Source organism: Telmatherina bonti, assembly GCF_933228915.1.
Source record: "Telmatherina bonti genome assembly, chromosome: 21".
NCBI lineage: Eukaryota > Metazoa > Chordata > Actinopteri > Atheriniformes > Telmatherinidae > Telmatherina > Telmatherina bonti.
In genome coordinates this window covers 32030191-32055730 of record NC_136630.1, presented here as the reverse complement: position 1 = coordinate 32055730, position 25540 = coordinate 32030191, and the positions used below count along the sequence as shown (strand labels likewise).

Below are 25540 nucleotides of genomic sequence, written 5' to 3'. Positions count from 1 at the left end.
ACTGGTGGTTCCCGGAGTCTCTAAGAGTCCTATGGGAGGAAGGGCCTTTAGCTATCAGGCTCCTCTCTTATGGAACCAGCTCCCACCGTGGGTTCAGGAGGCAGACTCCATCCACACCTTTAAGATGGAGCTGAAAAGTTTTCTTCTCATTGAATCTTACAATTAGGAGACAAGCATCTCCTGAGTTGGAGTCTGTATGTCCGACTGTCCAGATTATATGCTTATAGTTAAGGGTAGTCTGGCCATCTATTAGTTATGCAGCCATGTAGACATCACCTGATGCACTGAGTAGTACCTTGCTGCTTTCCCCTAATGTATAAATGTATAAATAGATGACAGTATTGCCGTCTCTAACTTATTTCTCCTTTTTTCCGCAGATCTTCCTGAATAAGTGCAGTTGTACATGTTGTTCTGTCTTTCCTGTCCTCTCCACCCCAACCAGTCGAGGCAGATGGCTGCCCTCCCTGAGCCGGGTTCTGCCGGAGGTTTTCTTCCTGTTAAAGGGGAGTTTTTTCCTTCCCACTGTCGCCGCGTGCAGCTCAGGATGGAGGATTGGGTCCAAGTCAAGATTTGATGGAATCAGTTGGTTTCTATTATTTATGAATTGGCTTGAACTGAAGTGTCTGTAAAGTGCTTTGAGAATGTTGTTGTGAAGTGGCGCGATACAAATAAAGCTGAATAGAATTGAATCATCTAGTGTATGTTCCAGCCATCTGTATCTAGCAGCTGCAATGGTTTTAGTCATGAGTTGTGTTCTTATGAAAGCATTTTTTAAATTTCTTATCAGAGATGAAACAATGTTCACTCTAACACTGTAGTTGGTTATGTTAAAAGTGGTTCACAGCGTGATAGTGCCATGATACATGACGGGAAGGCATTAATACCAGCGCTATGTTCATTTTGAGGTATAGGAACACGATATTTGCTCTTAAATTCATCAAATGAATATAATTGACCATCGTTATCAAAGACTTGCCAAGCTAACCCAGAGATAACAGGAGCTAACCAGCTAACGGAGGTAAGCGGGCTAAAGCATTTTCTGTCATTTTAAAATATATTTCCGTGTTTTTTGTGGAAGAATGGGATCAGTAATTATATAATCATGGCTGTGTAGTTGCTGGGTTAGGAGGACCGGAGCACTATGAGTAATTCTAGCCGAAGTAGCCGAAGTGTGTAGTAAATCAGCGGTTGGGAACAGTGTGGACTGGAACACATCCCAGTCTGGAAGCAGGAACCAGTCTGGTGACCTCCACGTGGCGATGTCAGATGACCTTTAGGTAACTCAGGTGTGCAGCTGGTCAAACTTTTTAATGAATCAGAAGAAATAAAAATATTTTTGAATCCACAAAGTTGGTTTATTTAAAAGAAAGACATTAAAGATCAAACATTTGATCAGTTCTCATCAAATCGCTTCCCATAAACTGACGACTCATTGGTTGTTCTTGACAGGTGTGGGCGTGGCCTCAGCGTGTGTGTGACTCATGTGCTCTGCTGGACTTCCAGTACTCTCTTCAGCGCACTGAGCACGCTCAGTGCAGACTCCACACATCCATCAAAGTTGGAGTGGCTGAACGCATCGCCGCCACAGATGAGCGGCGGTTGGTCAACAATGGTCATGTGACCTGGACAGTCGGGGACTGACGTCAGCACCTGGAGGAGGGACAGGATGGAAACTCAATGCTCTTCACCTGGAGAAGGTCAGGTGACCAGAAGCAACTCACCTGGGAGTACCTCCACTTCTGACACTTGACGCTGCGTGGCTGAGGTAGATCAGGGAGGAGCCTATAGAGTTCCTGCAAGATGATTGGCTGGACGTCCTCTTTGTCCTGCTCCAGGTGCTCCAGACCAAATGGAACACTAGTGTGGACGACGAGGGATGGGCCGAGACCTGCAGGATCTGAGTGGGCAGGTGGGACAGCCATTAGGATGCACAAATGAGTGAACAGGTGTAGGACAAGGGCGGACAGGTGTAGGACAGACCTGCGCTGCGTTTCCTGTTGTCGGCGGCGATGTAACAGATGATGGAGCTGTCCCTGACGTAACTGGCCCCCCAGCTGAAACTGAAGACGGCATCTGGAGGAAAGAAGAGCGCCAGAGCGAAGCGGGACGAGTACTGGACCATGTCCAGGTGCTGTTTCTGTTGAGCAGACAGAACTGGGACACAAACAGAGATGTGGGACTGGATTACACGTCTACAGCGGCAGAGCTTCTGATTGGATCACGGTTCTCTGGTTCTGTTTGTGACCCAGATGATTGACAGCTCCAAGTTGTGATGAAAACCTGACAGCCGGTCCTGGAGCCTCGTTTCTAAAGCTGTCGCACAAAACCCGCCGTACGCCAGTTCTAGTCCACTTCTGGGGTTTATAAAACTAGGACTTGGCAGTAAAACGTCCCGACCTCCACGCCAACTCTGACCCTGGCGTACGACAACATCTGGAGAAACGGGAAACGGCGACGCCAAAGGCAGAAAATAAAACCAAAGAAATGGTGTGAAATTTGATACATTTGTTAAAAACAAATAGAAACTTTCACACAGAATGTTGTTCATTAACAGCATTTGCAAAAAATGAGAAAATGCATATTTGATATTATTCCACCACAGAAAGAAATCTGGATTTACATCAGATATGTTATTAATAAGAACGTCCAGCAGTAAAATGTGTTCTGCTGGTGGACATGGAACATGGAGAGTCTGGACTCCAGTCCGGCACCTTCCAAAGGGAAGGGACTGACAGGTCGGGTCCGCTCCTTTTCCCACACAGAGCAGAGGAACAGAACGATGTTCTCCACAGCCAGACGTGGTGTAGCGGCCATCGGGCAGATGGAGGCAGGTGGAGGTGCCTCCATGCCCAGGAGGAAACCTGTTGTACAGCTGCAGATGTGTGCAGATAGTGGAGACGCTACATAACATGCTACTAAATGGTAACGTGTCCCGTTCAGCTGCGACCAGCGCTGTTGTCCCCGACCTCCAACCATCATGTTGGAACCAAACTGCTGCCAAACGTCTAGAAGTGATGCAACACATCAGAGGTGGACAATTCTCATTTATTCACAGGTTTAGTCTCATTTCTGTCTTTATGTCTCCGTCTCCTGCACCTCCTCCTCTGCCGGGACACGCCTGCTGGGGGGACAAGGTGGAACCACTGCCCCCCCTCTCCGACCACATCTGCAGCGCTGCAACCCAGCTGGGACACACAGGAACACCAGTATGTTCCCAGTAAATAAACTGGAGTCAGAGACGTCTCATTCATGTCCGTTCATTTTATAATCTGAAACAAAGGAATGAAGCACTTCCAGCATCATCTGGAGCATTTTGTTCCAGCGTATCTCTGGACTCCTTCATTTTCCCGCCAGCTTCTAATCTGTGGGAGTGGGCAGCGCCCCCCCTTCCTCCTCCTGTGGACCAAGATGCACTTTCTCCCTACATTTTACTGTCTGACCACTTTATTTGTCCTTTCTGGATAAGTCCGGTGGTCTGATGAGACGCTGACAGCATCTGTCCCCTGCTGACCTCCTCTGTCTTTCTGCTGGTGCTGATGTCCATCCCGTCTCCACCAGATTAAATACTTTTACATTTTACAGCTTTATCTGTTAGAAGTTCTTCCTCATTTTCCAGAAAATTCCTCTTTTTTCCTTTTTCCTGCAGAACCATCAATGAGATCATTAATATTAATCAGGGGCCTGACCTTTTATGGCCAACATGTGGGCGTGGCCAGACGTTCCCTCACTGCTTTATGAAGCGAAACAGGCGTGGGACGGGCTGCTTTACAAACCAGGAAGTTTTATTGCGCCGCATTTCCTGTTTCCATACGGACGCCGCCTGTAGTCATCGCTGCTACGCAGGTTTACAAACGAGACTCCTGGACTCTGGACTGGATCGGCTCAGATCCCGCACCAGTAAGGTGGTCTCAGGCCTGCTTCAGTAAATGATGATGTCATCATCAATGATTTGTTTTATTTGATTCATCATATTGATCGTAGATCAGCAGTTTGATGATATTCTGCAGGAACGAACAAGAAAATCTGTAACCATGGTAACTGATGTTCTCAGCCGGGTAAGGTTAACATGAATTAACTAGTTAACTTTAACAGCGAGGTGGTGATGTCATCTATCGCCTGGCCAGTGATCAATAAGTTGAACTGAAACACGTGTCATGCTTCTCACACGGATGTTAATAATAACCTCAGTGTGTCAGAGGAAGTGGGCGCTGTCCTCTCGCAGCCAATCAAATGAGCTGAAGGTGACATCATCGTCTGGTTCTGCTGTGATGCAGGTGGTTCTGACCCACAGCTGGTCCTCACAGAGGCACCAATCTGCTGCGCACACACCGATTTTACAGCCAATCACATTCCAGGGAAGTGACATAATATGTGTGTGTGTGTGTGTGTGTGTGTGTGTGTGTCTGTGTGAGCTGCTTCTGCTCCCGTGTGGTGGTCTGATGGTACTGATCTGAACAGCACACCTCAGATCAGAAACAGGGCGGTTTCAGTTGCCTTGGTGACAGGGATAAGTTTAGAGGTCATGTGACACACTGTCTGTGTGTGTGTGTGTGTGTGTGTGTGTGTGTGAGAGCAGTCTTTGTGAGGACAGATGCTGTCTGAGCCGGTTCTGGTTCCGGTTCTGTGTCTGAGTGTCTTACAGTTTGTTAGGTCTCCCTTCAGCTGAAGGATCTGAGGAACCGGCATCGTCAGGACGACGGCGTCAAACGTCTCGCGGCCTCCTGCCAGATTCTGCACCTCCCACGATGCACCACGGCGATACAGGGCGGTCACATGATGCTCCAGGAACAAATCAGCTCCTGCTGAACAGAGACATGGAGACTCAGCGTCTAACAAGCAGATGTGTAGATGCTGCAGCACGCCGCAGGATGCCGCAGGACGGTGCAGGACAGTGGACGCTGCAGGACGGTGCAGGACGGTGGACGCTGCAGGATGCCGCAGGACGGTGCAGGACGGTGGACGCTGCAGGACGGTGCAGGACGGTGGACGCAGCAGGATGCCGCAGGACGGTGCAGGACGGTGGACGCCGCAGGATGCCGCAGGACGGTGGACGCAGCAGGACGCCGCAGGACGGTGCAGGACGGTGGACGCAGCAGGACGCCGCAGGACGGTGGACGCAGCAGGACGGTGGACGCAGCAGGACGCCGCAGGACGGTGGACGCAGCAGGACGGTGCAGGACGCAGCAGGACGGTGCAGGACAGTGGACGCAGCAGCACGCCGCAGGATGCCGCAGGACGGTGGACGCAGCAGGACGCCGCAGGACGGTGCAGGACGGTGGACGCAGCAGGACGCCGCAGGACGGTGGACGCAGCAGGACGGTGCAGGACGCAGCAGGATGGTGCAGGACGGTGGACGCAGCAGGATGCCGCAGGACGGTGCAGGACGGTGGACGCAGCAGGACGCCGCAGGACGGTGGACGCAGCTGGACGGTGCAGGACGGTGGACGCAGCAGGACGCCGCAGGACGCAGCAGGACGCCGCAGGACGGTGGACGCAGCAGGACGGTGCAGGACGGTGGACGCAGCAGGACGCCGCAGGACGCAGCAGGACGCCGCAGGACGGTGCAGGACGGTGGACGCAGCAGGACGCCGCAGGACGCCGCAGGACGGTGGACGCTGCAGGACGGTGGACGCAGCAGGACGCAGCAGGACGCCGCAGGACGGTGGACGCAGCAGGATGGTGCAGGACGGTGGACGCAGCAGGACGCAGCAGGACGCCGCAGGACGGTGGACGCAGCAGGACGGTGCAGGACGCAGCAGGACGCAGCAGGACGGTGCAGGACGGTGGACGCAGCAGGACGCCGCAGGACGCAGCAGGATGGTGCAGGACGGTGGACGCAGCAGGACGCCGCAGGACGGTGGACGCAGCAGGACGCAGCAGGACGGTGCAGGACGGTGCAGGACGGTGGACGCTGCAGGATGCCGCAGGACGGTGCAGGACGGTGGACGCTGCAGCACGCCGCAGGACGCAGCAGGACGGTGCAGGACGGTGGACGCTGCAGGATGCCGCAGGACGGTGGACGCTGCAGGACGGTGCAGGACGGTGGACGCAGCAGGACGCAGCAGGACGCCGCAGGACGGTGGACGCAGCAGGACGGTGCAGGACGCAGCAGGACGGTGCAGGACGGTGGACGCAGCAGGACGCCGCAGGACGGTGGACGCAGCAGGACGGTGCAGGACGGTGGACGCAGCAGGACGGTGCAGGACGGTGGACGCAGCAGGACGGTGCAGGACGGTGGACGCAGCAGGACGGTGGACGCAGCAGGACGCCGCAGGACGCAGCAGGACGCCGCAGGACGCAGCAGGACGGTGGACGCAGCAGGACGCAGCAGGACGGTGCAGGACGGTGGACGCAGCAGGACGGTGGACGCAGCAGGACACTGCAGGACGCAGCAGGACGCTGCAGGACGCCGCAGGACGGTGGACGCCGCAGGATGCCGCAGGACGGTGGACGCAGCAGGACGCCGCAGGACGGTGCAGGACGGTGGACGCAGCAGGACGCCGCAGGACGGTGGACGCAGCAGGACGGTGGACGCAGCAGGACGCCGCAGGACGGTGGACGCAGCAGGACGGTGCAGGACGCAGCAGGACGCAGCAGGACGGTGCAGGACAGTGGACGCAGCAGCACGCCGCAGGATGCCGCAGGACGGTGGACGCAGCAGGACGCCGCAGGACGGTGCAGGACGGTGGACGCAGCAGGACGCCGCAGGACGGTGGACGCAGCAGGACGGTGCAGGACGCAGCAGGATGGTGCAGGACGGTGGACGCAGCAGGATGCCGCAGGACGGTGCAGGACGGTGGACGCAGCAGGACGCCGCAGGACGGTGGACGCAGCTGGACGGTGCAGGACGGTGGACGCAGCAGGACGCCGCAGGACGCAGCAGGACGCCGCAGGACGGTGGACGCAGCAGGACGGTGCAGGACGGTGGACGCAGCAGGACGCCGCAGGACGCAGCAGGACGCCGCAGGACGCAGCAGGACGGTGCAGGACGGTGGACGCAGCAGGACGCCGCAGGACGGTGGACGCAGCAGGACGGTGCAGGACGGTGGACGCAGCAGGACGGTGCAGGACGGTGGACGCCGCAGGACGCCGCAGGACGGTGGACGCTGCTGGATGCCGCAGGACGGTGCAGGACGGTGGACGCTGCAGCACGCCGCAGGACGCCGCAGGACGGTGGACGCTGCAGGACGGTGGACGCAGCAGGACGCAGCAGGACGCCGCAGGACGGTGGACGCAGCAGGATGGTGCAGGACGGTGGACGCAGCAGGACGCAGCAGGACGCCGCAGGACGGTGGACGCAGCAGGACGGTGCAGGACGCAGCAGGACGCAGCAGGACGGTGCAGGACGGTGGACGCAGCAGGACGCCACAGGACGCAGCAGGATGGTGCAGGACGGTGGACGCAGCAGGACGCCGCAGGACGGTGGACGCAGCAGGACGGTGCAGGACGGTGCAGGACGGTGGACGCTGCAGGATGCCGCAGGACGGTGCAGGACGGTGGACGCTGCAGCACGCCGCAGGACGCAGCAGGACGGTGCAGGACGGTGGACGCTGCAGGATGCCGCAGGACGGTGCAGGACGGTGGACGCTGCAGGACGGTGCAGGACGGTGGACGCAGCAGGACGCAGCAGGACGCCGCAGGACGGTGGACGCAGCAGGACGGTGCAGGACGGTGGACGCAGCAGGACGCAGCAGGACGCCGCAGGACGGTGGACGCAGCAGGACGGTGCAGGACGCAGCAGGACGGTGCAGGACGGTGGACGCAGCAGGACGCCGCAGGACGGTGGACGCAGCAGGACGGTGCAGGACGGTGGACGCAGCAGGACGGTGCAGGACGGTGGACGCAGCAGGACGCGGCAGGACGGTGGACGCAGCAGGACGGTGCAGGACGCAGCAGGACGGTGGACGCAGCAGGACGCCGCAGGACGCAGCAGGACGCCGCAGGACGCAGCAGGACGGTGGACGCAGCAGGACGCAGCAGGACGGTGCAGGACGGTGGACGCAGCAGGACGGTGGACGCAGCAGGACACTGCAGGACGCAGCAGGACGCTGCAGGACGCCGCAGGACGGTGGACGCAGCAGGACGCTGCAGGACGCAGCAGGACGCTGCAGGACGCAGCAGGACGCCGCAGGACGGTGGACGCAGCAGGACGCAGCAGGACGCCGCAGGACGGTGGACGCAGCAGGACACTGCAGGACGCAGCAGGACGCTGCAGGACGCAGCAGGACGCCGCAGGACGCAGCAGGACGGTGGACGCAGCAGGACGCAGCAGGACGGTGCAGGACGGTGGACGCCGCAGGACGGTGGACGCAGCAGGACGGTGGACGCAGCAGGACGGTGGACGCAGCAGGACGCCGCAGGACGGTGGACGCAGCAGGACGGTGGACGCAGCAGGACGCCGCAGGACGCAGCAGGACGCCGCAGGACGCAGCAGGACGGTGGACGCAGCAGGACGCAGCAGGACGGTGCAGGACGGTGGACGCCGCAGGACACTGCAGGACGCAGCAGGACGCTGCAGGACGCCGCAGGACGGTGGACGCAGCAGGACGCTGCAGGACGCAGCAGGACGCAGCAGGACGCCGCAGGACGGTGGACGCAGCAGGACGCAGCAGGACGGTGGACGCAGCAGGACACTGCAGGACGCAGCAGGACGCAGCAGGACGCCGCAGGACGCAGCAGGACGCCGCAGGACGGTGGACGCAGCAGGACGCAGCAGGACGCCGCAGGACGCTGCAGGACGGTGGACGCTGCAGGACGCAGCAGGACGCAGCAGGACGCCGCAGGACGGTGTACGCAGCAGGACGCCGCAGGACGCAGCAGGACGCAGCAGGACGGTGGACGCCGCAGGACGCAGCAGGACGCCGCAGGACGCAGCAGGACGGTGGACGCCGCAGGACGCAGCAGGACGCAGCAGGACGCCGCAGGACGGTGGACGCAGCAGGACGCTGCAGGACGCAGCAGGACGCCGCAGGACGCTGCAGGACGCCGCAGGACGCCGCAGGACGGTGGACGCAGCAGCACGCCGCAGGATGCCGCAGGACGGTGGACGCAGCAGGACGCCGCAGGACGGTGGACGCAGCAGGACGGTGCAGGACGCAGCAGGATGGTGCAGGACGGTGGACGCAGCAGGATGCCGCAGGACGGTGCAGGACGGTGGACGCAGCAGCACGCCGCAGGACGGTGCAGGACGGTGGACGCAGCAGCACGCTGCAGGATGCCGCAGGACGGTGCAGGACGGTGGACGCAGCAGGACGCCGCAGGACGGTGGACGCAGCTGGACGGTGCAGGACGCAGCAGGACGGTGCAGGACGGTGGACGCAGCAGGACGCCGCAGGACGCAGCAGGACGGTGCAGGACGGTGGACGCAGCAGGACGCCGCAGGACGGTGGACGCAGCAGGACGGTGCAGGACGGTGGACGCAGCAGGACGGTGCAGGACGGTGGACGCAGCAGGACGGTGCAGGACGGTGGACGCAGCTGGACGGTGCAGGACGGTGCAGGACGGTGGACGCAGCAGGACGCCGCAGGACGGTGGACGCAGCAGGACGCCGCAGGACGCAGCAGGACGCCGCAGGACAGTGGACGCCGCAGGACGCCGCAGGACGGTGGACGCTGCAGGATGCCGCAGGACGGTGCAGGACGGTGGACGCCGCAGGACGGTGGACGCAGCAGGACGGTGGACGCAGCAGGACGCCGCAGGACGCCGCAGGACAGTGGACGCAGCAGGACGCCGCAGGACGGTGGACGCAGCAGGACGCCGCAGGACGCTGCAGGACGGTGGACGCAGCAGCACGCCGCAGGATGCAGCAGGACAGTGCAGGACGGTGGACGCAGCAGGACGGTGGACGCAGCAGGACGCCGCAGGACAGTGGACGCTGCAGGACGGTGCAGGACGGTGGACACTGCAGGATGCCGCAGGACGGTGCAGGACGGTGGACGCTGCAGGACGGTGCAGGACGGTGGACGCAGCAGCACGCTGCAGGACGGTGGACGCTGCAGGATGCCGCAGGACGGTGCAGGACGGTGGACGCAGCTGGACGGTGCAGGACGCAGCAGGACGGTGCAGGACGGTGGACGCAGCAGGACGGTGCAGGACGGTGGACGCAGCAGGACGGTGCAGGACGGTGGACGCAGCAGGACGCCGCAGGACGCAGCAGGACGGTGGACGCAGCAGGACGGTGGACGCAGCAGGACGCTGCAGGACGGTGGACGCCGCAGGACGGTGGACGCAGCAGGACGCTGCAGGATGCCGCAGGACGGTGGACGCTGCAGGATGCCGCAGGACGGTGCAGGACGGTGGACGCTGCAGGATGCCGCAGGACGGTGCAGGACGGTGGACGCAGCAGGACGGTGGACGCAGCAGGACGCTGCAGGACGGTGGACGCAGCAGGACGGTGGACGCAGCAGGACGCTGCAGGATGCCGCAGGACGGTGCAGGACGGTGGACGCTGCAGGATGCCGCAGGACGGTGCAGGACGGTGGACGCAGCAGCACGCCGCAGGACGGTGGACGGTGCAGGACGCCGCAGGACGGTGGACGCCGCAGGACGGTGCAGGACGGTGGACGCAGCAGGACGCCGCAGGACGGTGGACGCCGCAGGACGGTGCAGGACGGTGGACGCTGCAGGACGCCGCAGGACGGTGGACGCAGCAGCACGCCGCAGGACGCCGCAGGACGGTGGACGCTGCAGGACGCCGCAGGACAGTGGACGCCGCAGGACGGTGGACGCTGCAGGATGCCGCAGGACGCAGCAGGACGCCGGACGCAGCTGGACGGTGCAGGACGCAGCAGGACGGTGCAGGACGGTGGACGCAGCAGGACGCCGGACGCAGCTGGACGGTGCAGGACGCAGCAGGACGGTGCAGGACGGTGGACGCAGCAGGACGGTGCAGGACGGTGGACGCAGCAGGACGCCGCAGGACGGTGGACGCAGCAGGACGGTGCAGGACGGTGGACGCAGCAGGACGCCGCAGGACAGTGGACGCTGCAGGACGGTGCAGGACGGTGGACGGTGCAGGACGGTGCAGGACGGTGGACGCAGCAGGACGCCGCAGGATGCAGCAGGACGCAGCAGGACGGTGGACGCAGCAGGACGCCGCAGGATGCAGCAGGACGCAGCAGGACGGTGGACGCAGCAGGACGCCGCAGGATGCAGCAGGACGCAGCAGGACGGTGGACGCTGCAGGACGCAGCAGGACGCCGCAGGACGCAGCAGGACAGTGGACGCTGCAGGACGCAGCAGGACGCTGCAGGACGGTGGACGCTGCAGGACTGTGGACGCTGCAGGACGCCGCAGGACGCAGCAGGACGCCGCAGGACGCAGCAGGACGCTGCAGGACTGTGGACGCTGCAGGACGCCGCAGGACGCTGCAGGACGGTGGACGCTGCAGGATGTAGCAGGACGCTGCAGGACGGTGGACGCTGCAGGACGCCGCAGGACGCTGCAGGACTGTGGACGCTGCAGGACGCAGCAGGACTGTGGACGCTGCAGGACGCCGCAGGACGCTGCAGGACTGTGGACGCTGCAGGACGCCGCAGGACGCAGCAGGACGCTGCAGGACTGTGGACGCTGCAGGACGCAGCAGGACGCTGCAGGACGCAGCAGGACGCTGCAGGACGGTGGACGCTGCAGGACGCCGCAGGACGCAGCAGGACGCTGCAGGACTGTGGACGCTGCAGGACGCAGCAGGACGCCGCAGGACGCTGCAGGACTGTGGACGCTGCAGGACTGTGGACGCTGCAGGACGCCGCAGGACGCAGCAGGACGCTGCAGGACTGTGGACGCTGCAGGACGCAGCAGGACGCCGCAGGACGCTGCAGGACGCAGCAGGACGCTGCAGGACTGTGGACGCTCATTTACCTTAGCAGACAGGAAGTACCTACCTGCCTCGGACAGGAAGTGTTTGACCAGACTGCCCATGCCCAGTGGCGTGACGTAGTCCTGGTCTCCGTCCTTGTGCCGCAGACCCTGGATGAGACACTGGATGGGCTGCAGCACTCCAGCTGACAGCAACTCTGAGTAGAACCTGGAGACATGTCCAGATGTTGACTTGGAGGAACCTGTTCAGCAGAACACCTGCAGCAGCCAGGTGTGACGTACCTGTGGTGGGACTGACCATAGGTGGGCGTGGCCGTGACGTATTGAGCTCCCAGGTCAGCGGAATGAGACGCGCCATCAGGTGGACGACTGGTGGACATCCGTCCCCCTAAGATGGACAGAACCACACGGAACCCCATCAGAAAACTGGATGACTTCCTTAATAGTGTTCCTCTGTACCGATGATGTGGAGACAACAATGGTACCGGTCTGTCTGGTACCGGTCCGGACGGGTTTTGTACGTCTCTTTCCGCAGGAGATACGACTTATTTTTAGAGTTCATGAAGCCGAATAGAAGGAAAAAGTCTCCTGATGAGAATTTAACTCGGTTCTGGTTCTGAAGTGTGATCCAGTTCGGTTGTGAGCTCCTTAACGTTAAATGACGACATTTCCCAATGAGATTCTGACTGTCTCACCTGTCCCCCTGGCTTTGTCCCACACAACGATCTGGACCTTATTCTGCAGCTCTCTCCTCAGCAGACATGCGCACAGGCTGCCTGTCAAGCCCGCTCCGACTATCAGCACGCGAGACATTTTCCGAACCGAGCCGAGACTGGGTCCGGTCCCGGTCCGTTTCTGGAGCACAGGTCAAACGGTGCTGCTTACAAAACACAGAAACACCGACGGACAGCCAAAAACTATTCCTGCGTTAAAAACAACCGGACGTTGTTGGAATAATTCTGCTAAACATTTCAAAATAAAGGCCAGAGCATTTTGTGTTTGGAAAAAGAAAAGAAAAAAACCACAAAGTTTTTATCTCAAACCACAGTGGTTCTGGTTGTCCACAACCCTGACATTCAGGTCCAGTTATATCTAGCATTCTCTTGATGGTATTTGCTGTTTTGTGTCTAAAAAGCAGATTATGATGTTTTAACTTTAGAAGTAAGTTTTTGGTGCTGGCCATTCATGTGTGCAGGTTTTTATTTTTATTTTTATTTATTTATTTTTTTTACAAACTGTTTTAGTGAATTGTCAATCATCATGACACAACTGATGATTGTTCCCAGAATATTTTTTGTTTGTCTGATTTATCAGACAAACACATATAACTAGAAAAAACATATGTCTAATATATGTGACCTGTGCTTTTATTTTGAAGGGTATTTCTGTTTGACTGAGGTTAACTTTTAAAAACTTGACAGAAGAAAAAACTCTTGTTCACAGAATGAATCTTATCAAAAAGGAACTTTGATTGGAAACAATCATGATCCCACTGACCAATCAGAGCAAGGCTTTTTCCGTGACGCCACTCCCTCCTCCCCATGTGACAGACACGAAGCGGTCACGTGACCACAGAGTTCAGCTGGATCTGCATCAGGACAGGTGAGTCTCTCTGGTTTCTTGTTTCTTTCTGTCTTTCTTTTCAACCGACTGATGGTCCAGTACCACAGAACCGGAACCGGTTCGGACCGGCTGTCTTAATGTCGTGGACTGGAGACAAAACAGCCAAAACAAGACCAAAACTGTACCAGAACCAGAGTCTGCCGTTTGACCGACAGAAAACAGGCTGTAATCATTTAGACCAGAACCGGACCTTGAACTGGACCGGGTGTGAAACCCGAATGCGTCATCACTGCGTCATCACTTGTTTTCATCATCTTCATCAGCTGAGAGTCAAAGTCTCACTAGAAAACACTCTGTGTGTGTGCGTGTGTGTGTGTGTGTGTGTGTGTGTGTGTGTGTGTGTGTGTGTGTGTGTGTGTGTGTGTGTGTGTGTGTTCGACCGTCAGATGATGTTGTGTGTGTCCGTGTGTGTGCTGCTCTTCTCCACTCTCGTCCACAGCAGGCAGCACTCAGATGAACGACCGCAGAAGCTGGACCCTGAAGTGGACATGAACATCGTGAGTTAAAACAACAAGTTTTACTGGTTTTACTGGTGCAGATTTACTGGTGAAGTGTTTACTGTTTTTACTGGTGCAGATTTACTGGTGTAGTTTTTACTGTTTTTACTGGTGCAGATTTACTGGTGAAGTGTTTACTGTTTTTACTGGTGCAGATTTACTGGTGTAGTTTTTACTGTTTTTACTGGTGCAGATTTACTGGTGAAGTGTTTACTTGTGCAGTTTTACTGGTGCAGCAGTGAAAATTGTTCCCCTCAGCTTCGTGCTACAGCACCAGAGTTCCCAGTGTTGCCGGCTGTGTGGATTTTTGAACCAGGCTGTAAACATGTTTATTTCTGCTGTAAACATGTTTATTCCTGCTGTAAACATGTTTATTTCTGCTGTAAACATGTTTATTCCTGCTGTAAACATGTTTATTTCTGCTGTAAACATGTTTATTTCTGCTGTAAACATGTTTATTCCTGCTGTAAACATGTTTATTTCTGCTGTGAAGTTGGTCTTTTTAACATGGGAGTCTATGGGGATTTGCAGCCCCTAGTGGATGAAGGGGGAACTGCAGTTTTATGCACTTCCACATCGGCTTCACTTTTAAGCGCCGGAGGTTGCCGCTTGGTTAAAACCCCGATTTTTCAGCGCTGTGCGAGGAAATGGGCTCTGACCCCCCAGCTGTTCTGTTTCACAGCGAGTCACGGTGGCGGTCCCGTGGGAAGCTGCTGTCCAGGGTCTCTGAGCTGCAAGATGAGATCTGCATCTTTCTGGATGAAGAAGGAAGCGATCCTGCACACAAGTTTTCCTGTTCCCCATGAAACTTGCAGAGCTCATATTTCTGAGACTTGATGAACTAAATCTGCAGAGGCACAAACACACAGCTCCCACATCTGGCAGATAAAACCACATCATTCATCAGAAAGCCTAAGATGTGGCAGCAGCGAGCAGAAGATGGAAATCTGGACTCAGAGCCTGAAGTCGTTCATTGAAGACAACAAGCTGCAGAACACACTGATTTCATGCATGAAAACACACATCTCTGCCCTTAAGGAAAGAGTTCCAGGAATTTTTTTCAGTGCAGGATTCCAGAAAACATGACTGGATGCGTGGCCCCTTCAGTGCAACACCCCCTCCGACTTCAGCGCATCAGAAGAGGAGCAGTTGGATGATGCCACTTCTGGTTCAACATGGAGGCTGCAGTGGAACTATTCTGTGCATTTCAGGCTAATTTATTTTTATTTCTGAGCGCAGAAGGGCTGGGATTGATAGTTATTGTCACAAATGGCTTTATTTACTTCAGACCGACCCTCTCCGTAGGCTGTCAGATCAGCCTGCGGGCAAAACGAGTGGATTGAGACTCTTCCGCATTAAGCCCCGCCTCCCGCCACTGCACTACATCGGGAGCGCGCACCGCACCTGCTTTCACCGTCATTGTAACGTCTCATAAACAGAAGGATTCGGCTCATATGAACTCAATAAAAAAACAAACTACAATGTCAACACATAGCATCCAGCCCTACATGTTGGAACCTGAATCAGAGCCTGAAAACGAAGTGGAAAACAGCAACCCACAGCAACGAATGCAGCAGGATGTCTCTCTTTGGTAAACTCACCAACCATCGTTGGAAATAACTTTATCCCACGTTTTCCACCCGCCTGATGTATTTGTACATGCCCTTGTTAACCAGTAGAAGGTAACCAATCACCCAACCTTATCCCCCGGGACGTCACAAGGATTTCCACGTAGAAAAAACTCTCTAAAACCACGTGTTTTTCGTCGCCATGGAAACCGAACAGAGAGAGTGCTGGAACTCAAACTCAAACTCAAACATGCGTTTAGGTGATAAAAAACAGTGCCGTTCACATGTCTGATGAGGATTCAACACTGTAACACTGTAGAAAGCTCAGAAAACTCCACATACCAGAATAGCTTTACCTTTACCTTTAAGTCAAAAACACTGTCGGCATTTTGGATGAGAGAGCCCTGGACACATCCTGCCCATGTGAGACGGGATCTTCTGCTGTGGCCTCAATCAGGACAAAATCCAGATCAAAGCTGGATATAGAAAATGAACTCAGTGACCTTCTGAAAGCCAGATATGAGAAGAGCTGCAGCAACAAGCAGCCTCACAGTCACTGAGAGGATGGGAGGGTGGAAGGTGTCGTTTTCACAAAACAAGTCTTTTTTTTTCCCCCTTTCAAGAAGTTCTTATTTTGATCCCCAATTAGCACTGAGAGGCGTTTTGGACAAGGTTTTGGTAGGAATGTTAAGGTTCACACAGAGAGACCCAAACATTGTCTAAACATGGGGAGCTACCACCGGCCCAGGAGATGCCACCAGACTAGAGGTTGCCACAGGTCCGGGATCTACCACGAGGCCAAGAGCTACCACCGGCCCAGGAGATGCCACCAGACTAGAGGTTGCCACAGGTCCGGGATCTACCACGAGGCCAAGAGCTACCACCGGCCCAGGAGATGCCACCAGACTAGAGGTTGCCACAGGTCCGGGATCTACCACGAGGCCAAGAGTTACCACCGGCCCAGGAGATGCCACCAGACTAGAGGTTGCCACAGGTCCGGGATCTACCACGAGGCCAAGAGCTACCACCGGCCCAGGAGATGCCACCAGACTAGAGGTTGCCACAGGTCCAGGATCTACCACGAGGCCAAGAGTTACCACCGGCCCAGGAGATGCCACCAGACTAGAGGTTGCCACAGGTCCGGGATCTACCACGAGGCCAAGAGTTACCACCGGCCCAGGAGATGCCACCAGACTAGAGGTTGCCACAGGTCCGGGATCTACCACGAGGCCAAGAGCTACCACCGGCCCAGGAGATGCCACCAGACTAGAGGTTGCCACAGGTCCGGGATCTACCACGAGGCCAAGAGCTACCACCGGCCCAGGAGATGCCACCAGACTAGAGGTTGCCACAGGTCCGGGATCTACCACGAGGCCAAGAGCTACCACCGGCCCAGGAGATGCCACCAGACTAGAGGTTGCCACAGGTCCGGGATCTACCACGAGGCCAAGAGCTACCACCGGCCCAGGAGATGCCACCAGACTAGAGGTTGCCACAGGTCCGGGATCTACCACGAGGCCAAGAGCTACCACCGGCCCAGGAGATGCCACCAGACTAGAGGTTGCCACAGGTCCGGGATCTACCACGAGGCCAAGAGCTACCACCGGCCCAGGAGATGCCACCAGACTAGAGGTTGCCACAGGTCCGGGATCTACCACGAGGCCAAGAGCTACCACCGGCCCAGGAGATGCCACCAGACTAGAGGTTGCCACAGGTCCGGGATCTACCACGAGGCCAAGAGCTACCACCGGCCCAGGAGATGCCACCAGACTAGAGGTTGCCACAGGTCCGGGATCTACCACGAGGCCAAGAGCTACCACCGGCCCAGGAGATGCCACCAGACTAGAGGTTGCCACAGGTCCGGGATCTACCACGAGGCCAAGAGCTACCACCGGCCCAGGAGATGCCACTAGACTAGAGGTTGCCACAGGTCCGGGATCTACCACGAGGCCAAGAGCTACCACCGGCCCAGGAGCTACCATCAGGTCAGGAAGTACCTCAGATATGGAGGCCACAATGGACGTAAAAATGGTTTAGAGGATTTAAAAGTTTCCGTGGACATGATGGGGGAAAAAACGTAGAAACTGTACTAAAACAACAGCAGGAAATCATGGAGCTTACGGAACAAGTCCAAAACTTGAAAAAGTTAAAGGAGGAACAGCAGTTGAAAATCATCTCCTTGGAATGACGGGTAGACCTGGAACAGTACACTCGTATGAACAGTGTTGTTATGTCTGGACTTGCTATCAAACCAAAATCATATGCTGTGAAAAAAGACACCCCACAAGGTGACAAAACCAAACACGATGAATCAACTGAATCACAACTAATTAATTAGCTTTCCACAAAAACAGAATGGCTGCATTGAAAGACAAAACATTGAAGCTTGTCAGACCATTCAGAAAATCAACTGTGCAATCACTGTAAAATATGTTTACAGAAAGCTTAAGATTGACTTGTTCAGACAGGGAAAGAACCTGAAAGGAACTGATGTGTACATCAGAGAACATCTGACTAAAATAAATGCAGAAACAGCGAGGAAAGCAAGATATTTTAAAAAAAGCAGGCAAAATACCAAACTGCTAAGTCTACATTAAGATGAATGGTAACCCAGAGCATGCAAAGGTTCTGTGCATTGGGAACACAGAACAAATGAAAAGAGGAGCAAAATGTGTTCATAATATGTAAAATCATACTCAACAAACGACTGAATTTCCAAGTGAACATTTTCAGCTCATAAAAAAGTATTTAAGGCAGTTAAAACCCTAAAGTATCATAGCTGTTACTGAAACCAGGATTCATCAGGATAGAAACACAGACTTTGAGTTACTGGGATATGACTTTCACTTTGTAAATCAGGGAAATGGTTGTGGAGGGGGGGGTGGGTTTATTTATGACATAAAATTGTGGACAGATTTTCTTTTATAATTGATGACTTCTTCATCTTCATCTTCTGCCGCTTATCCGGGGTCGGGTCGCGGGGGCAGCAGCCTAAGCAGGGAAGCCCAGACTTCCCTCTGATTCTCATCCCAGCCGCTTCACACTCGGCCGCGAATCGCTCAAGTGAGAGCTGGAGATCACGACCAGATGAAGCCAACAGGACCACGTCATCTGCAAAAAGCAGGGACCCAATCCTGAGGCCACCAAGCCAGATCCCCTCAACACCTCGGCTGCACCTAGAAATTCTGTCCATATAAGTTATGAACAGAATCGGTGATAAAGGGCAGCCTTGGCGGAGTCCAACCCTCACCGGAAACAAATCCGACTTACCACCGGCAATGTGGACCAAGCTCTGACACCTGTCGTACAGGGACCGGACAGCTCGTACAAGGGGGTCCGGTACCCCATACTCCCGGAGTACCCCCCACAGGAGCCCCCGGGGGGCTGACTTGATGACTTTATGGAAACAATTACAATTAAAGACGTGGAAAAGAGCAGGAATGTGATTGTGAGCTGTGTCTGCAGAGGACCAGGATCGAATGTTACATATTTCACAGAGAACATGGAAAATGTGTTTGTGAAAGAGACACTAAGTTAAATTTGTGTGTGGGAATTTGTGGAGACTATGTACAGTCTAGGACTAATTCTAACCATCTCAAAACCTACGAGAATTACTTCTTATTCTAACTCAGCTTTGCAGCATCTGCTGGGGTAGTAGCATCAGAACCAGAGACTTGAAGAGAATCAACAAACTGATCCAGAAAGCTGCTTCTGTGCTTGGAGTAACTCTGGAGCCGCTGGAGCTGATTGTCCAAAGAAGAATGCTGCACAAGCTGATGAAGATGATGGAGGATTCTTCACACCCTCTCCACAACACAGTGATGAAACAACAAAGTGTGTTCAGTGAGAGGCTTCTTCAGGTCCGATGTAAGACTGAAAGATACAGAAGATCATTCCTGCCAGCAGCCATCAGCCTCCAGAACAAGACCTCCTCTAGTTAATTATTATCTTCTACAATATTTCCCTTTGGGGAGTAATAAAGTATTTTTCTTTTTTTTTTTAATTTCATTTTTTATTTAATTTCATTTTATTTTCATTTATCTCATGTCCAGTATGATTATAGCTGCGTTTCTGTAGTTTTACTGGCACTGACTGGTTTATTGATTTTTCATGACAGAGAAACGGGTGATATTCGTTTATTATGTTGTATGAAAATGAGTAGCTGAGCTAAGCCTGAATGTTAACCCGCCCACAAGCAGACGAGTCATAATACATAAGTTACCATGGTTACTCACCGAGAACATTGATGGAACCAAATCCTCTCTTCAGTTCGCCGGACTTAAGATAAGCCAGGCTTTCCTTAGTCCTGCTTTGTGGTACTCTGGTGTGTTGTTTACTGCAGACGTGTTGTTTACTGTTGTTTACTGCAGACTTGTTGTTTACTGCAGGTGTGTTGATTTAACTGTTTATGTTTACAGACGGAGATCATCAAGAGGTGGGGTTACCCTGCAGAGGATCACGAGGTTGTGACGGAGGACGGCTACATTCTGACCGTCAACAGGATCCCACAGGGACTGAAACAGACTCCAGGTCAGAACTGGATCAGGACTCTATCTCTGTCTCTGGGTCGGGTTTTAGCTGTCTGTGTCTGCAGGGTCAGACCTGTGGTTCTGGTCCTGCAGGTTCTGGTCTAGCAAGTCCTGGTCCTTTAGGCTTTAACAGATCTGGTGCCTTGCAGGGTCAGACCTGTGGTTCTGGTCCTGCAGGTTCTGGTCCAGCAAGTCCTGGTCCTTTAGGCTTTAACAGATCTGGTGCCTTGCAGGGTCAGACCTGTGGTTCTGGTCCTGCAGGTTCTGGTCCAGCAAGTCCTGGTCCTTTAGGCTTTAACAGATCTGGTGCCTTGCAGGGTCAGACCTTTGGTTGCGAGTCTTGCAGGTTCTTGTATAGCAGGATCCTGGTCCTGCAGGCTCTAATGGGTCCGGTATCTTGCAGGTCCGCGGCCGGTGGTCTTCCTGCAGCACGGCCTTCTGGCTGCAGGCAGTAATTGGATCACCAACCCGCCCAGGTCCAGTCTCGGCTATGTGCTGGCGGACGCTGGCTACGATGTGTGGATCGGAAACAGTCGAGGGAACACCTGGTCCAGGAGACACCAGACACTCAGACCAGACCAGGAGGACTTCTGGAAGTTCAGGTAGGAGTCCACACACCTGCATGGGGACTGTGAGGAAAACCGGATGAGGACCTGCATATTTTCGTGTGCAGCCATGATGAGATGGCTCTGAAGGACCTTCCGGCTGTCGTAGACCGCATCCTGAAGGTGACAGGCCAGGACCAGATCTTCTACATAGGACATTCTCAGGGAACCACCATCGGTAAGTCCTCGCCCCCTGGTTGGGGTGTTTGAGCTGTGCCATCTTCTCTCATTTCCCATGTTTCCTCCTCAGCCTTCATGGCCTTCTCCACGCTGCCGGAACTGGCCCGGAAGATCCGGCTCTTCGTGGGTTTGGCTCCTGTAGCAACAGTGGCCTTCACCGGCAGCCCCATGACCAAGCTGTCCGTCATGCCTGAGTTCCTCATCTGGGTAAGAAGCAGTGACACGAACAGCAGAAACTCCCAAGTTCTCCTCAGAGGAGGCGGAGTCGTTTTGACAACTGACTGCTGATTGGTGCAGGACGTGTTTGGGAGGCGGGACTTCCTGCCGCAGAGCGAGTACATCAAGTGGATGGCTGAACACGTGTGTGCGAAGAAGCTGCTCAGCGAGCTGTGTGGAAACCTCTTCTTCATCCTCTGTGGCTTTGACGAGAAGAACCTCAACATGGTCCGTAGGACGGTCCGCCGCCACGCGCTTACACCCGGTTTGACCCAAACAGATCCAGTTTTACTGGAACTCGTCTAGTTTTAGCTGACATTAAAATGGATCCGGCTTTTATCAAACAGCCGATTTTACTGAACAGGATCCAGTTTGAAGCTTTGCTGTTGATGTGATGTCAACCTCTGATCCCTCATTTCCCAGACCCGAACTCCTGTCTACACCACCCACTGTCCAGCAGGGACATCTGTCCAGAACATGATCCACTGGGCCCAGGTAACGCACACGCCAAGCCACGCCCCCACCCATCACTCCATGACTCCGCAAACTGGGCAAACAGCCGACTCGTTGTTACTGTTTACAGGCAGTTCATGGAGGGAAGCTGACGGCGTTCAACTTTGGAACTGCAGGAAACATGAAGCACTACAACCAGGTGGGCCTGCAACCAGGTCACAGGGTCTCACAGGGTCTCACAAAGTCCAGGACCGCACCGCGGTCCAACAGAGTCCAGGACCGCATCAGGCTCTAATAGAGTCCTCTGTATGTCTGTGTCCCCTCCTCAGTCCACCCCACCTGAGTACCGTGTCCAGGACATGAAGGTTCCTACCGCCCTGTTTTCAGGGGGACATGACACTCTTGCAGACCCCAAAGACATGGCAGTCCTCCTCACTCAGGTCAGTCAGCTGCTCCTTCATCATCATCATCATCATGGTGATCTTCTGTCTGCAGTCTTCATGGTCTCTGTCGTCTCAGCTTTTGGGACATGTTTGGACATCCTGGTTTTTTGTGGCTGTGTAGAAGACTGGACGTGTTGTGTCCCTCTGCAGGTGTCCAACCTGGTTTACCACCAGCACATCGAGCACTGGGAACACCTGGACTTCATCTGGGGACTGGATGCTCCGGATCTGATGTTTCCCTCCATCCTGAAGCTGCTGCAGCAGCATCGCTAGGCCTCACCAGGACCAGCAGAGTCCAGAACCGAGGACCGGACCCACCGCGACCGTTCCTTCATGTCTCTCAGCAAACTGCAGCAGAATGTGTGTGTTATGTGTGTGTGAATGTAATAAGATGCAGGCTCCGCCCCCAGCAGCTCGTTGCCTGTCGGGTCCAAACGGGAAGTGAAAGCTGACCTCGTTCTGTTTGAGATGACGGAGCAAACGGTCACCATGGAAACAGCACATCTAAGGAGGAAGCAGTTCTGTTTACCTGTCCACCCCCCCACTGGGTCTTACATGGTCTGTAGACCACCGTGAGACAGTTCCTGTTTCAACAGATCGTTTTAATGTTTTATTTTTAGACTGGTTCTGATTTTAATGTCAAAATGCATAAATTCTTCCATTACTTCTGGATCTGAAGGTTCATTCATGCTCTGTTTCCTTGGAGACCAGGTAGGTTAACATCTTCTTCATTAGCACAGCTGTTAGCCACTACATCCACCAGTCCTCCCAGTTCAGTCAAACACTGAGACGGTGGAGGAGATGGTAATGGTCAGAACCAGACCTAGAACAGGTTAGGGTTAAGTTTTAGTTTGGACCCTGACACATCCGTTTGTGGTCGTCATGTTTTATTGTCTCCTGTTCATCAACATTTCTCCTGAAGACCTTTAACCTCTTGTTTTAGTCCTTCCTGAAGTCCATCAAGATCTGGCAACCTTCCGGGTCATTAAACAGTCTTCTCTCAACATCTGACTGAAAACATGCCGGATTAATCGTTGATTAATCCCGGCCGCCGGGATTTTATTTAAAAAGCAAAATATAAACAATAGAATAACAAATAATTTCTACTCATACAACCCCCTGGAGCGCATCACAGATGTTGAGGACTCAGTAGACTGACAGAATTTCAGATCTGGGGCATAAATGGGCCTTTAGTTAGCTGTAGAACAAAACCTTTGAGTAGTCCTGGAGAACCAGGACTGGATCCACAAAACAGATGCTTCCTGAAATATCCAGACAAACACCCCCCTTCCCCCCTTCTGGTTGTAACATTTCTGCTTCTAAATAGAAACAACAACATGGAAACTCTGCTTCCTGTGTTCCTGAAACACAACATGTCAGGATTTGTCTCGATGTGGATGATGAACCATTACGCTCTGGTTCTAATCAGTCTGGGACCAGTTTAAAACTGCTGCAGTAACAACGGTCTGACTGGATTTTCTGGCTTCACTGACTTGAAGCAACGCAGACTGTTGGAAGGAATCCAGCTTTTCCAGGGTTTCCTACCAGGAAAATCGTAGTGTTTTCTTTCTGATTTCAATTTAATACATTTTTTGTCTTTTTCCTTCAATTCACAATAAAATCATCAAACTATTTTACAAAAGCAGTCAGGTTAAATGTGGTTTACCGTTTTATTTCAGATGTGATTTTATTGTGACTTCTGCTTTTTGTTGTCTTTTATGCTTTTTCATCACAACTGTAAAGCTTTTAATGTTTTATGGAAAGCACCGTTAATTGTCTAGTAAAGAAAAGATGCCGAACAAATAAACTTGTCTTACATTCCCTTGCCTAATCCAATCCAGTTAAAGTTACAATCTGGATCTAATCCTGCTATTTGGTTATAATATAGTTATAATCCAGTTATAATGAAGTTTAAAATCCAGTTATAATGTGGATATAACCTTGTTATAATCGAGATATAATCCAGTTTTAATCTTGTAAAGATCCAGTTATAATCATGTTATAATCCAGTAGTTTTTCGGTTATCTGATAATAATCTGGTTTTAAAAGTAATCTTTGGTTTATGAACGAGTTCCGTTCCTACTGCTGCAATGTAGCCAGAAATGCGGAATAAGTCTGATTTTTATCCTTAAATACCCCATATTGCCCGCTTGATCACTAAATATCTAAATACATGTATTATGCATCATATTAATAGTCCAGTACAGGCAATTAAAGTATGCACTGAGGCGTCATCTTAGCCTCCGTGTCACACGTAAGAGTTTATATGGACCCTTGTAACTTCAAAACTTGTGCTATTTTTTTATTGACATTTAGTCAAGGAGCATCGTAAAGTGAAAACCCGCCTAACCCGAGAACTGCCTGTAGTTACATTTCTATTCAGATTGTCCATCTGGACGATATCCAACTGTTATCCAGCTATAATACGGTTACAATCCTGTCATAATCCAGTTATAATCTGGTTATAATCCTTTAATTTAGTTATCCAGTAATAATCTGGTTATAATCCAGTTACTTATTTATAATCTGGTTGTAATTCTTTTATAATTTAGTTGTTATCCAGTAAAAATTAGGTTATAATACAAATATCCAGTAATCTGGTTATAATCCAGCTATCCAGTTATAATCTGATTATAATCCTTTTACAATTTAGTTGTTATCCAGTAAAAATCTGGTTATAATCCAGTTACTCAATAAAAATCTGGTTATAATCCAGTTACTCAGTAAAAATCTGGTTATAATCCAGTTACTCAGTAAAAATCTGGTTATAATCCAGTTACCCAATAATAAACTGGTTATAATCCAGTTATAATTTCTTAATAAAACAGTTATAATCTAAAGATAATTGTATAATCATGACAGTTTTATGAAGGCTACTTAAGGTTCAGATCAGGATTTGTAGCATCATGAATCTTCTTTACTAGGTGGTATCCCCATGGCAACAGATGATAGAAATCTCCCCTGTTCTAGAAGTGTGTTTCTGAGCTCAGTGGCGAGCAGAGGTGGAAGCCCCGCCTCCCAACCAATCACATCTTTATAATAATTAGAAAGTAAGATGAACATGGATGTGTGGAGTCGAAAAACAGTTCTGGACCTGAAACTGGGACTGAACTGAGACTGGACCTGGATTTAGGAATAGATCTGGACTCGTACTGGACCTGAGGCAGGGGCTGGGCATAGACCTGGAAATAGGACTGGACTGGACTGGTCTGAATCGAGACTGGACCAAGAATGGATCTGGAACTGGATCTTGATCTGGGACTGGACCTGAACTAGGACACACTCAGTTTGGTTGTGGTGTAATTCCCCAGTTGGAACTTTCTCAGCCTTTAACCTGATTCAGGGGATTTCATACAGTCAGTGAACACAACATGCTTTTATTAATGAAACAGATTCCTGATTCACAGAGAAACTAGTCAAATTTTAACACACTTTTACTGCTGGTTAACCTGCCTTAACTCAGTTAAGCTCAGTTTAACTTAGCTCCATTAGGCGTCGCTCACCTCTGGCTAGGGTAGCTTAGCTTAGCTAAGGTTATCATAACGCCATTTAGCTTAGCTCAGGTTAGCGTAGCATAGAGTAGCTTAGTGATAAAGGCAATATGTGGAG

General features: G+C 53.6%; 2 protein-coding genes across 3 annotated transcripts; one reads left to right on the top strand and one right to left on the bottom strand.

The window, feature by feature from the left end:
• Nucleotides 1-1339: 1339 nt before the first annotated feature.
• rnls (renalase, FAD-dependent amine oxidase) lies at nt 1340-12713 on the bottom strand. 2 transcript variants are annotated; one of them, XM_079261249.1, is made up of 7 exons: nt 12513-12713; nt 12100-12205; nt 11883-12025; nt 4641-4802; nt 1981-2154; nt 1722-1897; nt 1340-1650 (listed from the first exon to the last, which is right to left on the bottom strand). In XM_079261249.1, exons 1-7 carry the CDS (start codon nt 12628-12630, stop codon nt 1480-1482), a joined length of 1050 nt encoding a protein of 349 aa, XP_079117375.1. In that variant the 5' UTR covers nt 12631-12713; the 3' UTR covers nt 1340-1479. The 2 variants fall into 2 exon arrangements, with proteins under 2 accessions (XP_079117375.1, XP_079117376.1); XM_079261250.1 differs by having other exon boundaries at nt 4641-4799.
• Nucleotides 12714-13387: 674 nt separating this feature from the next.
• lipf (lipase, gastric) lies at nt 13388-23725 on the top strand. The gene is made up of 11 exons (XM_079260703.1): nt 13388-13419; nt 13827-13937; nt 19924-20035; nt 20438-20636; nt 20708-20817; nt 20890-21026; nt 21117-21263; nt 21459-21530; nt 21619-21687; nt 21818-21928; nt 22082-23725. Exons 2-11 carry the CDS (start codon nt 13827-13829, stop codon nt 22202-22204), a joined length of 1191 nt encoding a protein of 396 aa, XP_079116829.1. The 5' UTR covers nt 13388-13419; the 3' UTR covers nt 22205-23725.
• The last annotated feature ends 1815 nt before the right edge of the window (nt 23726-25540 follow it).

What these genes read in the sequence shown, in the direction of transcription:
- rnls (XM_079261249.1), bottom strand. Translation starts at nt 12,630, where the DNA reads ATGTCTCGCGTGCTGATAGTCGGAGCGGGCTTGACAGGCAGCCTGTGC. An exon ending in GGACAAAGCCAGGGGGACAG is followed by an intron (nt 12,206 to 12,512) that starts GTGAGACAGTCA and finishes TGTCCATCTTAG; the next exon opens with GGGGACGGATGTCCACCAGT. An exon ending in GAAGGGAGACCTAACAAACT is followed by an intron (nt 2,155 to 4,640) that starts GTAAGACACTCA and finishes TTTGTGTCCCAG; the next exon opens with TTCTGTCTGCTCAACAGAAA.
- lipf (XM_079260703.1), top strand. Translation starts at nt 13,827, where the DNA reads ATGATGTTGTGTGTGTCCGTGTGTGTGCTGCTCTTCTCCACTCTCGTC. An exon ending in GAGGACTTCTGGAAGTTCAG is followed by an intron (nt 20,637 to 20,707) that starts GTAGGAGTCCAC and finishes TTTCGTGTGCAG; the next exon opens with CCATGATGAGATGGCTCTGA. An exon ending in ACATGATCCACTGGGCCCAG is followed by an intron (nt 21,531 to 21,618) that starts GTAACGCACACG and finishes TACTGTTTACAG; the next exon opens with GCAGTTCATGGAGGGAAGCT.